This window comes from Aythya marila (assembly GCF_965140915.1).
Source record: "Aythya marila genome assembly, chromosome: 17".
NCBI lineage: Eukaryota > Metazoa > Chordata > Aves > Anseriformes > Anatidae > Aythya > Aythya marila.
In genome coordinates, this window is record NC_139058.1 from 13,012,908 (window position 1) to 13,028,770 (window position 15,863).

The following is a 15,863-nucleotide window of genomic DNA, read 5'->3' on the forward strand; positions in this document are numbered from 1 at the left end:
TAGGGTATCTCACACCAATTGAAGTACACTATTCCTTTCTCAATGTGCACCTGTTTAACAGAGCAAATCTGCTATATTGTGGCTTAGATCTTCGTGTTCCTTCCTGGCTCTTGGGATTACCAGCAGAACACACTGCAGATGCTGGTACGTTATTATCTTAGAGTCTTAATCGTTTCCACATTTAACACTGCCCTTTACAGCAGCTATTCTGCATGAGCGGCTCTAGTCTGAATGAAATGATAAGAGCAATGCAACTTTGGGACCTGCATTTCAACCCCCACGGATGAGAGGTGCTTAAGAGCTCCGTCCACCTTGGATTTCATAGAGGGAAAGAAAAAAAAGAAAGATCTCAGCTGCCTTCGAGCTCAGAATGTTTGGCTATGCCACAGGGATACGACTAAGATGTTTCTGAGGACGTTTCTGAGGAACCATGCACAGCTGGGCCCTTGCTCCATTCGAATAACATTACGCAGTGGGAAGTCAATGCTTAACTGGCTGAGGGGTGCTCAGGCTGTCATTTTAGGTCTCACGTACAACCAACAGCACACATCACAACTGTCCATCTGACAGCATTGACACAGGTCAAAAACGTAACACCAGCCAACCAGTTCCTACACACGCGTTAACAGAGCACCAATGAAGCTAGGAGCCTGCTAGTAGTGGTAGCTGAAGCTTTCTGCATGATTATGCGGTCGACACCGACGAAGTTCAGACCAAATGCTTGTCTTCCCAAATGTGTTACTGTGCTGTGGTGTTTCTTCCAGTCCTGAAAGTTATCCTCAGCCCTAGCTCATCATCTCCCCTGGCTCCCTGGGCACTGGAAGCACGTGCTGGGTGGCATACTCTACAAGCACACCCTACTGCAGAGAAGAGCCCCCCAAGCCCACAGCACCCAGCAGCAGGAGCTCCAGGGGCTGTGAGCAGCACGCTGCCTTAGCAGAGCTGCCTAACCAGCAGCAGCAGAGAGCAGATGTGCAAACAGACAGATGTTTCAGCCCCAGGTAGACCAAGAGCATCTAAATCCTCTTGAACCCAAGCAAGAGAGGAGCAGATCCACTACAAAGAAGCTCGTATGCTAAAAGCCCTTCCTAAATGCAAGGCCAAGTCCCGGCCAGGAGCAGGCAGCAGTTACCTGGCTGCAGAGAAGCACTGAAAGCAACGGTGGAGCAAAAGAGTTCGCTGCATTTCCATAGCTGCAGGGCAGCATGCCTTTACTTACAGGCTATTTAGACACCTGCCTGCCTGATTCCCCTTCACAGCCCCACTACAATTTCAAAGAGCCCCACACCATCCTTCCAGCATTTCAGTTTTCCAGCAGCCTTCACTGCCTGCTCTCAGCTCCTTTCATCTTGCTCTGCACGCCGGACTACCCGGACCAAACCCACCTCTGCAAGTGCCTGGATCTCTGCCTGCCTCCCATCACCTCTCCTGCAGTTCTCCTGACCTCATGGCATGGGACACAGATGCTAGCAGGCTGGCTGGAAGAGTGCAGAGGGCAGGGAGACAAAGTCCTTGCCCCATGAAAGGCACCAGGCACAGCTGTCTGCAGCCACCATCCCCCAGGAGATGCATGTGAGCACTTGCAGCCCCACTGCCTCATCTCCCACAGCTCCCCCAGCAGGACGGGCTCACCAGAGCCAGGGCTGGTGCTCCCTGCTCTCACCAGCTGAAATTTTGAAGGTCTCCTCGTTTGTCCAAAAAACAGTTCCCTGGGACGCTTCAAGAGTGCATTTGTTGTATTTTCACCCGTGGTAAGCACTGCTTTAACTAGGCCTTACTTTCCCATGGCTCCACTTAAAGGCAGCACGTGTTATCTCCTCCCACACGTGCTTCAGATGCAGCGACCGGTGCCCAGTCCTGCCCCATCTCCTAGTGCCGCAGCCCCGCTCGCACACACGCGGCAGGGACACGCGGCCCCACACATGGCTGCAGCCCCTCGGCTGTGCCTGCAGGCCACGGAGCTGGGCACGGGGCAGCTTCCAGGCACGGAGGAAGTTTCTAAAGCAGTGCTTGCAGCCTGCACCGAGTTCACCTCTGCCACTGCCATTTTGCAGAGCCAAGTCTTGCTGAACGTGCTGGAGTCACAGCAGCTCAATACCAATAACCCATTAATATGTACAGTGCCAGCAGGGCACTAATATGTTGTTGCCTGTATAGAAAATGAGGAGGAAGTTTAGCTTAGACAAGCTAAATCCAAAAGATATTAGTAATAACTTCTCAGTTATTAGCTAAGAGCTAATGTACACTGTGTAGCTTGGTTGTTTTTCCTCTGTACGTTATTTAAAGACTCTGAAAACACACATCATAAAGCAAGTCATTGATTTTTGGCAGTAATGTGCACAGTGACGGGGTTAAATAAGGACCCAGGCAGGCAGGGGAGATTCTCTGCCCGACTGCCCTAGCAACAAAGCCACCCTGCTGCCTGCTGCCTGCATCTGCCCAGCCCAGGGCCAAGAACCAGGGGCAGCGCCTGATGGCAGCTGGAGGAAAAGGTGGCTCCCCCAGCCCCCCGCTGGCAGCGGCACCCTCTGCCATCCTCATCGCATCAGGAACCCTTCTCCGCTGATTAAGGTTAACACAGGCCTCACCAAACTTGTCTTCAGTACCCCCTGTGCTGGCGGAACTGAAATCGCCTTCCTGTAATTTGGAAAAATGCCTGCAAGGGAGAACTGGAAGCGTGGCATTCGCCAGGGCTCTGTGTAAATTCACGAGCAGCAGGTACCACTGCAAAACAGAACTGGTGCCCAGACCCAACTCCAACTCCAGATGCATTTATTTCAGGGGGGTGTTTGGCAGCAGTATTTTGCCATGACTGTCAACCCCTACAGACCAGTAGCTGCTGGCACCAGTGAGTGCCCTGCTGGAGCCCACCTTCGCATTTTGGGGTTCACCTCCCAGGTAGAGCAGTAGGAATTTTACCACCAAACTAAACATTTATTTAAGGAAGGGCCTCTGAAACAAACTCGTGTTTGGAAAAAGCCTTCAGCCAATAGCTTACTGTGGCTACAAAGGAAACAGACATCTAAAGAGACTTCTGGTTTTTCAAATGGGCTGACTGACTTCTCCCATACCAACTGAGCAGCAGAAACTAGTTTTTTCCTTTTTTTAATCCTTCCACAGGCCTTACTATTTGTTAATGAACAGACCAAGGAAAAATACACCGAGCCAAACTTTGCAGGCCAGCCGTCTCCCTAAAGAAACGAGATGCCCGACCCACCCGTTCCCACATCAGAAAGAAGAACAACATTACGATTTGCTGTATTTCTGCAGAGGCTTATGTCCAAGAAGCGCTGCAGACAATCTGTTCTGGACTCCCACCCGCACGTGGCAGCCCCTGCAGCCCAGGCCAGCCCTGCCACTGCGCAGGGAGCGGCGCAGAGGCGATCCCCTGACTCCTCTCATCACGACGCAGCAGCAGAACCCTGACTGTGCTCTACAGCAGCACCGACGGCCTCTGCCAGAGGCATCAAGCTGATAATTAATCAGTCTGGATCGCTGCCTGACTCGCAGCTCATACAGCAGAGGCCTCAGCGCTGAAGTTACAACTTAATTGAGTGTAAAAACAGGCAACAGGCTCTACTGCCTACAAGTAACACATCTGCTGATGGAGGAAAAAGAAGAACTTCATTCAGGAACACAGCAGCGATCACCCCAGGACAGCACTCTGTTAAAATCCCTCACTGAGGCACTGAGGGATGGGGTTAGGGGTGTTACGACACAGCAGTCCTGTCTCCAAAGCGTTCTCTCCGCCCATACTGGAAGGTGGCATGATCCTCTTCTTGGAAAGCCTGTGTTTAGGTGTGTCCAAAGGGAAACATCTGGGTGTACCCGCAGTTAGTCATCCTCCTACCACAGCTTAAAAAGTCCACGAGAGGAAACTTCCTCAGAGCAATCCTCCCCTGCACTCTGCCCCAGCACCTAGCCTGCTACCAGATTTAGAAAGATGCTCAGGAAGGAAAAGCGTTTAATTACACAGCGCTCCACAACCCTCGCAGCACTGCTGTATTTCCACCCATCCGTGTGGGACCAACATTGTAACAGATGCTGGGGTATGAACTTGGCAAAAAGCAGCTCCCACCTCACCTAACTCATCTCTAGGAGAGCTGGGGGAGCAGGAGGAGGACTCAGATGAGCACCGCCCTGCCCTGCTGCTGCACCCCGTGCTGCACACCGCTTGGCTGGCACGGCTGCTCGGCAGAGGTGTGGGGACTCAAGTGCTCAGAGCTGTTCTTGTTCCTCTCCTGCAGAGAAGCACACGGCTGCGCGTTTCCTTAGCCTCCCCCGGTGAGATTCCTGTCCTGCACCCCCAGGAAGATCCCCGTGTGCTGCCTGACAGCCCAAGCAGCGCCCGCAGCAGCTGCTAAGGGAAGATAATTGCCACAGAGACCTGCGTGAGCACGGCCAGGCCTCACTGACTGTGCCACCCAACAGAAGCACAACACGAAGCCCGGAGTCCAACCTGGCAATGGAAGATAAAGGTGACACCAACTGAAAGCTAAGCTCTACTGCTTTGAGGTTTTTCTGTTTGTTTGTTTTTTAATGCCACTTCCCCTGCTTGCTGCAGCAGGCCCTCAGCACCGAGGCACGCTGCGTCCTCCTGCCCTGCCAGCGGGATCTCACGGAGCTGGTGCCCTTTCGACATACGATCTCTATTTTCTGTTCATCCCTCTTCTGAAAGGGGCACTGGGTTATGCACACCAGCTGTAGCAAACAAACCTTGCTTCACAGGAACCACCTGGAAAAGCCTTTAGCTAACATCGTGGCTCCCAAGCTGGCTGGGCTTGGGGACAGAACCTGCTGTTCTCAGAAGCACGTTTCCGAGCAGTAATGCCTCTCGGGGTTATTTCACTCTGGCCCAGAGCTTGGCTCGAGAAGGTTAACCTCTGAAGAGGAAAACTTTCATGCTATGCAAGGATTATCTCTTGACGCAACGATCTGAACGGAAGCAAGATAAAAGACAATAGTAACATTAGTAGGAATTGTGGCAGCACCTACCAGCCTTCACCCTTAGCAGAACAGATCTAAAGCAAATAGCTAGATATTCATGTGGCTCTCGACCTCACACAAAGAAAAACATCTCAGAGCCTATTGTACTTCTGTTCCCTTGCCCTGCTCCTTCTCTTCACTCCCTCTGAACCTTGCTGATAAAGAACTCAGGAACACTTCAAACAGTTCTTTACTCAGGAAACAATTAATTCGGATGAAGAAAGAAAAGAAGTACTCGTTTGCCACAATACAATCTCTTCTCTGCATAGACACAGCGTCACAAAGTGCTTCTTAAACCCAGACGAAGCTGTAAGGCCAGACAAAAAAGCACGTTTCAGGACAGTTCGCTGGGATTCACGCCATGCAGGCAGCGAGGTCCTGCCCCAAAGGGAGTGAGCATGGCATAAGCAACAAGTGCTCACCTTCCTCTCGTGCACGGGCTACGCTGCAGGGCAGAAACTTGGGGCTGCAGTAGCAGTCGCACACGCACAGCCTGGTAGATGGGATGCGAGCAGCAAATGCCATCGTGCCACAGCCCACTCAGTATCCTTGCCTGTTTTGGCAGATCCAGGCCCAGTAATAAAACCTGCTGCTACTGTCTGGAAAGTGTTACAGCGAGCTGTGCGGAGTCAGCAGATCTGTGAATTCCCAAGGGAACGAGGGCTCCCAGTGTCCTCACACTGACCCTAAGCGTAAGAGGCAAGGCCCAGAGAGGACTGACTTCTGCAGCAGCTCTCAACTACGTTCTGCTTCCTACAGACCTGAGAGCTTGCTCCAGGATTTGGAGCACCAGGCAAGATACAGGGCAAGCAGAAGGGAGGTCCTGCAGTGCAGAAGGAGTTTATGGCCACCTTGCTGAACGTGAATTTTTGTAGGCTCCTGAGAACAGCAATGCAAAATGCTACACCCCCATTCCAGGCACTACAGCATTCTCTGCTTATGAAGCAGAACCGTTTTCGGGATGGTCATGCTTCAGTGTGGATTACAAACAGCAGGAAAGCTGTCCTCTGGTTCTGCATGGGCTGCAGGAAGGGAGGGAAAGTACTTCCCATACAATCACATCCCCCTAGCAACAGTCCTGAAGTCCAACTGTGTGACCGTAAAAAATGAACAAGGCACCGTCACGTCCAGGGCCTTCGCGCGTGCCAGCCAGCTAACACCACTGCAGGCAAACGGCAGGATGGCTTCTTCAAGAGACCCGAAGGAACTGCACCAGCCCCTGCCACTAACACGGGCTTTCTGCAGCTCCCTTTGGACCAGGAGCTGCACCTCTCTCCTGCCTGCAGTGCCATGGCCCCACCGGTGGCTGAATGACGGGCGACTCCCATGCTCGCGAAGTGCCCCGACAGGAAGATGCGGCCGTCCTGCAGGGGCACGCCGAGCCTCCGCAGAGCAAACACTGCAGCAAGCCCGAGCTGAGCTGACGTTAACCACGGAAACCGAAAGGCAGGATCACTGTCATGAGAGGAGAGAGGCAAAGCAGCAGGTTCAACAAGTCACAGAGCTTCGAGGCGAGACCGGAGACGTGTGCCACAGCAAATTAAAGACTCTTGCTGCGGGGACACTGAGGAGCAGTCGCTTCTCACAGCGCTGTCTGGGGGCAATGCTGTGTCACCCGTGCTGCTGGTGACAGCACACAGACCCGGCTGGCCAGCTCTCAGGGAAGCCCCAGGACCTCTGGGCACGCAGTGCAAGACTGGCTCCTGCTGCACAGCCCAGCAAGGATGAGGGAGTGGAGAAAAGAGCAGCAGAATCCCAAAGAGTCGGGACTTGCTGCCATGCACCCCTTTGCTAACAGAGGGCTAAGACCTGGGAGCTTCTTTGAACTAAAGCATCTCTCTGCAAGTGGCAATGCATTATGTTAATGCTGTCAGGAGAAGTGGCTTCAAAATCCTGAGAACAATGATCCAAATACTCTAGATCCAATTTGAGTTTCTGTATTTATTCCTCACCTCCTTTGCATATCACAGTCATTTTATTAAGGGTGCATTTAAGGTTTGTCTCCCCATTACCTCAGGGTCAGTCACGCACTGCAGCGAAATCCCCGCACCCCGTAACGCTGCCTTGCACGAGCCTACACAAAGCGCAGGAGCAGTGCTGTGGGTCGAGGCAGGCAGCAAGGCAGGCTACAAGGACAGGCTTCTCCACAGACCTGGCACCGCGCCGAATGCTGCTGCTGGCATCGTGCTCGCTGAGCCAGCCTCGCTTACCGAGACACGCTCAAGTACCAGCGGAGCCACGCAGACTGAAGCTGGATTTTAGAGCCAGTGAGTGCAGTTGTGAACAGCGTGGGTGTGTTTGGGATTTGCCATCACGAAACCTAATCTGATATCCCGCAGGAGGTTTTTTTTTTTTTTTTTTTTTAAAATATGCAACTGTGGGAATTAGAGGCCCAACCCCCACTTGGTTTCCTATGGCAGATGCACGAGCTGGCCTTTGCCAGTCTTCTTTCATATTCATTTATTTCATACTTCATTTACCAGATTTAGGAAAGCACGTATACACCATCACAGCACAGAGGTTCTAGATCAAGGAATTTAAAGAAAAAAAGTTAGCTTTCATTCAAATAAAAATTATCTTAATTTATTATGAAAAAAATCCAGTTACCAGAAGCCAGGTACCACGGGCTTCAATCTGCAATATTTCTAAGACAAAGAAAGCAGAGTATGTCTGAGCAGGCTGGCTACAACCGCCAGCTGAATTAAGCATACACGTATGTGTCAAACACAAAAAAGCCTCCAAAGAGAAAGTTACTGAACTGCCCCGTTGTGCGTGCAGGGTTATCACAAGGCACAGACCCAGCAACAAACCACAGGCTTTAAGCTGCTGAGCGGCCCCATCTGGGCTCAGCCTCGCACCGCCTCACGCCTGGGGCAGCAGCCCCCGTGCTGCGGGCATGGAGCTGCCGGGAGGCCCATCTGCTCCTGGACACGGGGATGCTTCGCGAAACAGGAGCTCTGATGGCTTGAAATTCAGCATCTTTCACTGCCCACAACTGAAGCGTGCTGCCTGGCTGATGGCTAGCATGCCAGCTGAGCTGACCTAATTCCTCCTGTTACTCTGATGCTAGGAGACAAGCCGGGTGTTCTCGCAGCCAGACTGAACGTTGTTGCCTTCAGCAGCCAGCGATGCAGGATTTGATTCATTTCTCTCAATCCCCCACCTTGAAACAGCCTCAGACATCAAAGCCAAGGCAGCTTTGAGATCCTCACTTTGCGTGCGGAGAGCATCCTTCCACATTTACAGTGGTATTTAAGGCCTCACATCATAAAGCAGGCGGCATCCCGGTTAAAACACCTCTTTGCTATACTCTAAGCACAAAGAGGCCCTAAAGCTATCTGTTGGCAAAGATTTTTATTGGATTCTGCTGTGGACATTTATTTCTCAGGGAGGAGCCATAACATCTGGCAAAGATAATTAAGACAGCTTCTCTTAAGTAAAGTAGATTTAACTGCTCTACACCTGAGAAACGCTGCTGCCTTGGAAGACCACCCCACTGATCTCTCTTTTCCATCAGGTTTGCCATTTCATTGTGCTACACGAACACAAGTGAAAGCAATAAAAAAAAAAAATAAAAAATCCCCCAACAATGATAAACCCACACGCAAAAGTTTTGAAACAAACCCACAAAAACCCACCCTTGTACTCCTGACTGGGCAGATCAAAGACCACCAGCTCTGCTGACCACCCCGGGCTCAGCTTTTCACTCCCTGCTGCCTCGTGCTGAAGGCTGTCTGCCTGACAGAAGAGCCGTGTCCTCTTCAGAGGAGCAGAGCTTCTCTAGCAGCTTGCCCAAACCAAGGGAGGCATCCAGCTCAAACTCCTGCCTTCAGCACTGCCCTTACCCTTGCTGTTTGCTAGTCTGACCGTTGTGCAAAGGCTTTTTGGTTGGTATCGACACGTGGGATGGCATGGGGTGCAGAAAAGAGAGGAAAAAGGAAGACACATGAGAGTGAATTAATTAGCCTTAATTCTCTATACCCTCTCAAGCATTGAGCTGAGCCTCTGCAACACACACTTTGATTGCAATTTCCTGTTTTAGGGTTGAGTCCAATCCCGTCTCAAAACCAACGGGGTTTTGGTCTGGACCTACAAAAATTTGGAAGAAATTCGAGCAATGGTTCTCCGTCTGAATTCAGCCCCAGTCAGCCATTGCTCGGGGACATTCTTCCCCTGCCAACACAATTAGAAAGCCCCTCTTCCCGTCTGCCTCCCAAACCTCTACCTCCTTGCTTCATCCACTTGAAGCAACTGCATTCAGTCACCACAAGGACTCGAGCAGTGGAAATTTTCATGATGGAAACACGGATGAAGGCCAAAGAGCAGCAGCATGAACAGCACCTCAGCCGCTACCAGAGCCCTGCCGTCCAAGCGAGCACACCTGCCTACCAGTTTCCAATCACTCCTGGGAAACATTCCTTCATCTGCCATTACAGCCTGAGTAATGCTACCTTCCAGGGCAGCCTCAGAGCCATTAACCTTCCACATCGCTGGCTCTGCCATGACATCGCCACCACGTGCGAAGGACACAGGTATGTGCTTTACATACAGGATGAGCAAACCAGGGATGACCATTTCAGAAATGCAACAAGGCCACTCCCTCTAAAAAAAGCTCACTGACTCCTCTAAGGTCTATATTTAGTGGTCAACATTTGCTAGACATTTGTCACCTGCGCAGTGGAGTACCCAGCTAACGAAGCCAAGATCAGATAGAAATGTAAGACGATAAAATATAGTATAAAATACTCTACTTGCCATAAATGTAGCTACTTCAATTCATTTAACTCTCAGGCCTCACCCTACAAGCTTTCTGGCAGAGAACAGATGGATTTTCCATCCTCTCCCCCTTCTAGCTCTAAATTAGGCCAGCCCAGCCTCCAGTAACAGCGACAGCCTCCAGCAGATGCGAGGATGCTGACAGAGCAGGACAGCAGGCTCCCCATTCTCGGCCGCAGCACAAACAGGAGGAGGATTGCCGGATTGCCTGGCAGTGCTCAGAGGAGCCTGCACCTCACACCCACTCAGGAGGCAGCTTGCCAGCCTCACTCAGGGATGGAATTAAAACAGGATTTAACCAGGCAGTCTGCCTGACCTCAGGAGCGTGATCTCCCAGGCACAGAGTGCCTCCTGATTCATCCCAAGCATCCCCATGGAGCCCCGTGTCCCCTGCGACACGGCACCTGAACGGCAGTGCCCGAGGAGGAGGAGATCCTGCGTTAGGTGGCACGAGCAGTGGCAGGAGGGAGGTGACGCTGCAGCAGCACTGATTCATCCCCCCCAGCAGATTAGCAAAGCACCGCAGCAGAAGTGAGCGGTGCTGGAGGGCACAGAGGACGCTGCTGCTCACGGAGCTGTGCCAGGGGACACGAGATGGGGACTGGCAGCTAAAAGCTCTGTGTCAGAGCAGGATGGTGCAGGGAACACAACAGCACGTGGCAGCCCAAACAGCCAGGATCCTACTGATCACCGGGACTTTTATGGAAAGCAGCAACAGAATGAGCCTGTTGGTACCTGGCCCCAAGGACGAGCCCAGGGCACCTGATCCTTCAGCCCAAGAACCTTTGTCCTGCCACCCTAATCCTCGGGTACGAGGAAAACTGCACTGCAAGGACTCCCTGGTCTCTGTCCACTCTTTGGGAGCTCGAGGTGATACAGTCACCCCAGCAGACATGTTTTTGGTGAGACTTCACTGCACGAGTGATTTAAGCATTCCTCTGAGCTCATTCCCAGCTGATGAGCACAACCAGCCAGCTCGACATTAAATTATGGAAAGCAGACCCTCGGGTAACCGGGGCTGAAATAGAAACTCAGCAGTTCCGTGCCCTATGTGGTGTTAACGACTGCATTTCTACTTCCCACCCATGGGGGGGGAAAAAAACAACAACCAACAATACCCACAAAAGCAGTCATGGCCGGGCTGTTTTAGGAAGCTCAGATCACAACACACAACTAGGGAAGATGTGCTGGTAAAGCAATTCTTCTGCCCAGGTCATGCAGGAAAACACTTTTTTTTTTTTTTTTTTAAATATCTAAAACATGATTTATGTCCACAAGTAGAGGATTTTCTGCAGGCCTTGAGCAGCTGGGCTAGGGTTGCTTTGCTCTGCAGTACTGGAGTAAACCTGCCCCAGCACCAACACAGTTACACGTAAGATCTTTACTTGGCACCTATTTAACCAAGCTTCCTGGTGAAAGAACAGCACGGGGGGAGGAATCTTTCAGTGTCAGCATGCACAAAGAGCTGAGCTGGTTTTGAAATCCGTGTTCTAAGAAACCTTTCCCAAACCAAATCCTCATACAATGGAAGTGAACATTTCCTTGTTGTCCCTGATTTCCACCTCAGAAACAAGATCTCATTCAGCTGTCTTCAAGAACAGTAAAAACCCTCCTGGTCTCCAGATGTCTCTCTGGACTCTTGCACTCCTCTGGACCACTGCAGCCTGGAAGCCCCAACTCTAGCTCCCCTGCAAGCCAGAAGTTGTTCAGTAGCAACTAACACACCCTGCACATGGAAGGTTTTTACTCTATGCCAAACAACTCCTGTGCCCAGGAAAGATCTGCAGCACAACTCCGTACAGACACTAAATGTGTAGTACTTTTAGGAAAGCAATAACACGTGATTTATCCTCCCCTTGAGCAGGGGTTGTCTCATTAGGCTCCTAGACTATTCACAATATCTCTCATTAATACATGAGCACATAATAATGGGAATATGCATATTTCATTTTGTGAGCCATTCTCATTTAATGATGCTGCTCTTAGGACCCTGGTGAGGGGATCTATAAAAGCCCAGACACCACACTTCTCTGCATTAAACATTCACCAGGATCATTTATTCCTGGTAAGTGTCTTATTTTGTCACTGTATATGAGACAGTACCACAAAGACCTATGAAACAATAAGGAACACAGCAATTTTCTACAAATTGAAGGATAAAATACATGTGCAAGGGTGTGAGCTGCTGTCAGTACTAGGTATCAGCTCTGCAAGTGCCTGTCTGGGGGCAAATCTGGCATCACATCAAAAATCTTGATGTATGGGTCCTGTTTAGCATTAGCTTATAACTAGGAAAATGGGAACGAGAGCGTTGCTGGGTGTAATCGCTCGCTTACAGCCTCTGTGGTTTTGGCAACCATTTCCTTGTGTGTAAGGACGATGCAAGTAAAAGTTCAAGTCACTGCTGAGAGGAGGTGCAGAGGAAAGACAGACAAAATGCAACATTGAGATTCGCAGGAGCCATTTTTTCCTTTTTGCTCTCTGATGTTGTAAGAGCAGAATAAACCTCTTCACTTTCAGAAAGCCTAGAAGGTAAGGGTTCCCACGACACTCTGAAGGGTAAACATATATACATCTATGAACGAAGCAACTCATCTTTTTTTTTTTTTTTTTAAACTCTTCTTCTGAAAGGAGTCTTTTCCACAAAGTAAGGAAAGGATGGCAGAAGGCAGACTTCTGCAGAACTGCACTGCTACCTCTACAGATAGTTTGTTTACTCGTACAACTCCTGAACACAGAACAGGGCCAAACACCAGGCACCACACACACAACCTCTGCAGGTGCCTGATTACAGGCCAGCTTACACCAGAGGGGATTCCACACCCTGGTAACATCCCTACTCACAGGGTAAGTCACCTCACTTTGTCCAAGAAACCAAATTGCCCAGGTCATACACAGAGCGTCTGACAACGCCGGTAACTAAATGCACACCCGGGCATGCCCTGAGCACAGGGCCGGTCCCAAGTTTCTGGTTCGTGGCATCTTATACAGCCTCTTGCAAATACCTCACCAGGCCATGCTGCTATACACAGAAGTTAACTAAAGCTCATTTGCCATCCCATGAGGAGAAAAATGCACTGCTGCAGTTATGAAGTCATTCCTTTTGCAGGAAATATCTTTGAGCTGCTTCCTACCAGGCAGCTACTTGAAGCAAGGAGAGTTTAACACAACACACAGGTTTTGAAAGATGTGCAAGAAGTAAATCCAGCACTGTAACACTTCATACAAATGCACACTACAGAGGAAGACAGAAGCAGCCACTTGCCCTCTCAATGGAAAAGTTACAGAATAAGCACACTTAGGTATGCAGGGAAGGAAAATTAAAAGAGATCCTAAAGCCTGGGGTGGCCTGTGCTCAGAGGGAGCTTCTGCAGCCCTGTGCTTCTCTGCAGTGTGCATCAGGCCAAAGGCAGTCACTGCCCTGTGACTCTGCAAGGCCAGCTCTGCAGGATGGTTTGGGAGCAGAGAACAGGTGGCCTCCTACCCAAAGGGCATTTCCAAGAAGTGATCCTGTTCCCAGCGGCCTCACCTCCCTCCCAGAGAACCTAAAATCCCCCACATCCACCCGCCTCCAACAAAAACAACGCCAGGCACTCGGTGCTTTCCAGGAACCTGACCCCAGCGGCCCCCTGCAGCACCTGGCCGTGACCCTGTCCCCAGGGACAAGGGCACAGGGGAATGCAGCCCCCCAGGGCCACAGAGCCAGGGCGACACGGGCAGACTACAACACCCAGGAGGCACCGCGACCAGGCTGCACCGTGCTGCGGGTGACGTGGGGCCGCCCGAACCAATCCATGCAGAAGGAGGAATGTCAACAAACATGGGCCTCGTGACACCAGGGACACGGCAGGCAGCCCCCCGGCACGGGACCGGTGGCTACCGGGGTCTGGCATGGGGTCCTGGGCCCCCAAAACCGACAGCCATCACTTGCCAGTGTGAGGCCTCGGGGTAAACAGCGCTGCCGACAGGCTGCCTCCAGCCCCTGCCTCCACAAACAGAAGGACTCCACTTCATGCTGTTATATCCTGCAGTGTTTTTCTTAAAAAGCATCACTAATGCTGGAAAAAAAAAAAAACTCACGCCACCAGGCCACGCAGCAAGTTAACCAGAAACTCAAGGAAAAAAAAGAAATGTCACTGGAGAACTTGGGTTTCAGAGTAGATCAGTTTTAGCCCCTTAGATTAGTCCTTCAGAGCTGACTTCGAAGGAAAAAGCAGCTGTGGGAAACCACAATAATCTAAAAACGTCTGCTGCAATTTTTAAACACTTACTGATTGCCACAAGGACAACAGAAAAATGCAAATGAAAATCCTCAGGAACCAAAGGCAATCATATGCTACAAAGTCACGGTCACACTATTTCTACATTGTCTAGGAAAATTAAGTTTTCTTAGGCATATCCAGACCCATGGAAGAAAAATAAAAGGCGGGTGTGCCCAGAGTAACTCCTGTAATTTTATTTTATTTCTGATGTTTTGAGAACTCAAGAGCTTCCAGCACAAACATATTCACCACACACTGCATTTGTATCCTGGGAACAGGAGCTCCCACCTCAGCTCCCAGCTGCCTAAGTTTTATTGTCCAGAGCACAATTCATACATGAGCTGCTTAGCCATCTTTGTCTACCTTTCCATAACTTATGAGGAGACTTTTTTCTCAGAAATATATTTGATAACAAATTGTTAAATTACAAACTGTTTAAAAAAACAAAAACAAACAAAACTCCAACAATTCCATTCAACCTCTCCCAAATCTAGAAAGCTTTGCCATAAATGAATGTATTTACCTGGAAGTCATACAAGGCAACGATGTTTTCATGTTTCAATTCCTAGAAAAAGTAAAACAAAGACAGTAAGTTAGGAGCAACAATGGACATAGAGAACAAAGACTGAAGAAAAGGACTCTGTCTGCCTTTACCTTCAGGATTTTAATTTCCTTGCCCAGCAGTGTCTGTGATTTTGCAAGGTTCTTCTTGTTAATGCATTTCACAGCTACTTCCAGCTCAGGTTTCTGAAAGTGAAGAAGCGCAGATGTAATTCAGAGCTAGATGCCAGTTTCACCATAAATGTAGGCTGGGATAAGCGGCCTCTGAACAGGCTGCGAACACTACAGAAAGAAGCGTCCTGCAGCACCACAGAAGGCCCCGGTGCATATCCCTCACTTGTTCAGACTTGCCCTCTCCTGAATTACGCTCGCCAGACCGAGGATAAAATCCCAAGGTTCGGGTTTTTCTTATTACTCGATACGCCGGTTATCCTCTTATTTAATCGCTAGAAATAAACACGCCGCGGGAGCCGCGGCTTATCCCAAGCCCTGAGGATGGGAAATCCAGCGCAGGGTGGCTCTCCCTGGAGGGTGGCTCTCCCAGTACGTCCCCGGCTGTCAGGGCCGAGGCGGGGGGAGCCCGAGCTCGGCAGAGGCAGCTCCCAGCGGCACCGGGCCCAAGTTCAGCCCGGGCGAGAGGGAGGGGGGGGCGAAAAATAAAAATTAATAAAAAGGAGGAGGAGAAGAGCTCGTTCACCTCTTTGTGCCTGCCTTTGAAGACGACGGCGAAGGCTCCGTGCCCGATCAGGTCCTTCCTGCTGAACTCAAACTTTCCCACCGTCTCCATGGCGCTGCCGGGGCGAACTTCGCGGCTGGGAAGCGGCGGTGGCGGCGATGCGGGAGCTCCCTGGCACGGGCCGGGTCTCCCCCGGGCCTGCCCCGCTGCCGAGGGCGGTCAGGAGCTGGGTGCCGGCCGGCGCGGGGCAGCCCCGCTGCTGTCAGCCCCTCGGCAGCTCGGCGTCTGGCTCCTCCGCCCGCCCTCGCCTCCGTCCATGGGCTGCCTCTTCCTGCAGCAGGGCCGGGCGCCGCTCATCCTCGGCGGCGGCGAAGGAGCCGGCTGCTCAGCGGCGGGCCCTCCCCGCGCCCCGCTCGGCACGGACCGGGCTCCGCTCCCCGGGGCGGCCGCTTCGGGCGCCTCTCCCCGTGCCGAGCCCCGGCCCGGCCCGCCCGGCAGGCGCGGCTTGGCCGCGAGTCTTCAGCCGCGCTCCGCCTTAACGCCGCTGCCACCTTAAGCGCGGAGCCACCTTAAGCGCGGATCCACCCCGAGGGCCGCCCGCG

General features: G+C 51.5%; 1 protein-coding gene across 1 annotated transcript in view; it reads right to left on the bottom strand.

Annotated features, from left to right (window-relative positions):
• ULK1 (unc-51 like autophagy activating kinase 1) overlaps positions 1–15,508 on the bottom strand; it is a 78,681-nt gene extending 63,173 nt beyond the window's left edge. Inside the window, exons 1-3 of the mRNA XM_082774150.1 lie at positions 15,283–15,508; positions 14,679–14,771; positions 14,548–14,589 (exon numbers count right to left, since the gene is read on the bottom strand). Of these exons, the coding sequence (XP_082630276.1) occupies positions 14,548–14,589; positions 14,679–14,771; positions 15,283–15,372 (225 nt within the window). The 5' untranslated portion in view covers positions 15,373–15,508. The remainder of the gene's footprint in view (positions 1–14,547; positions 14,590–14,678; positions 14,772–15,282) is intronic.
• Positions 15,509–15,863: the final 355 nt, after the last annotated feature.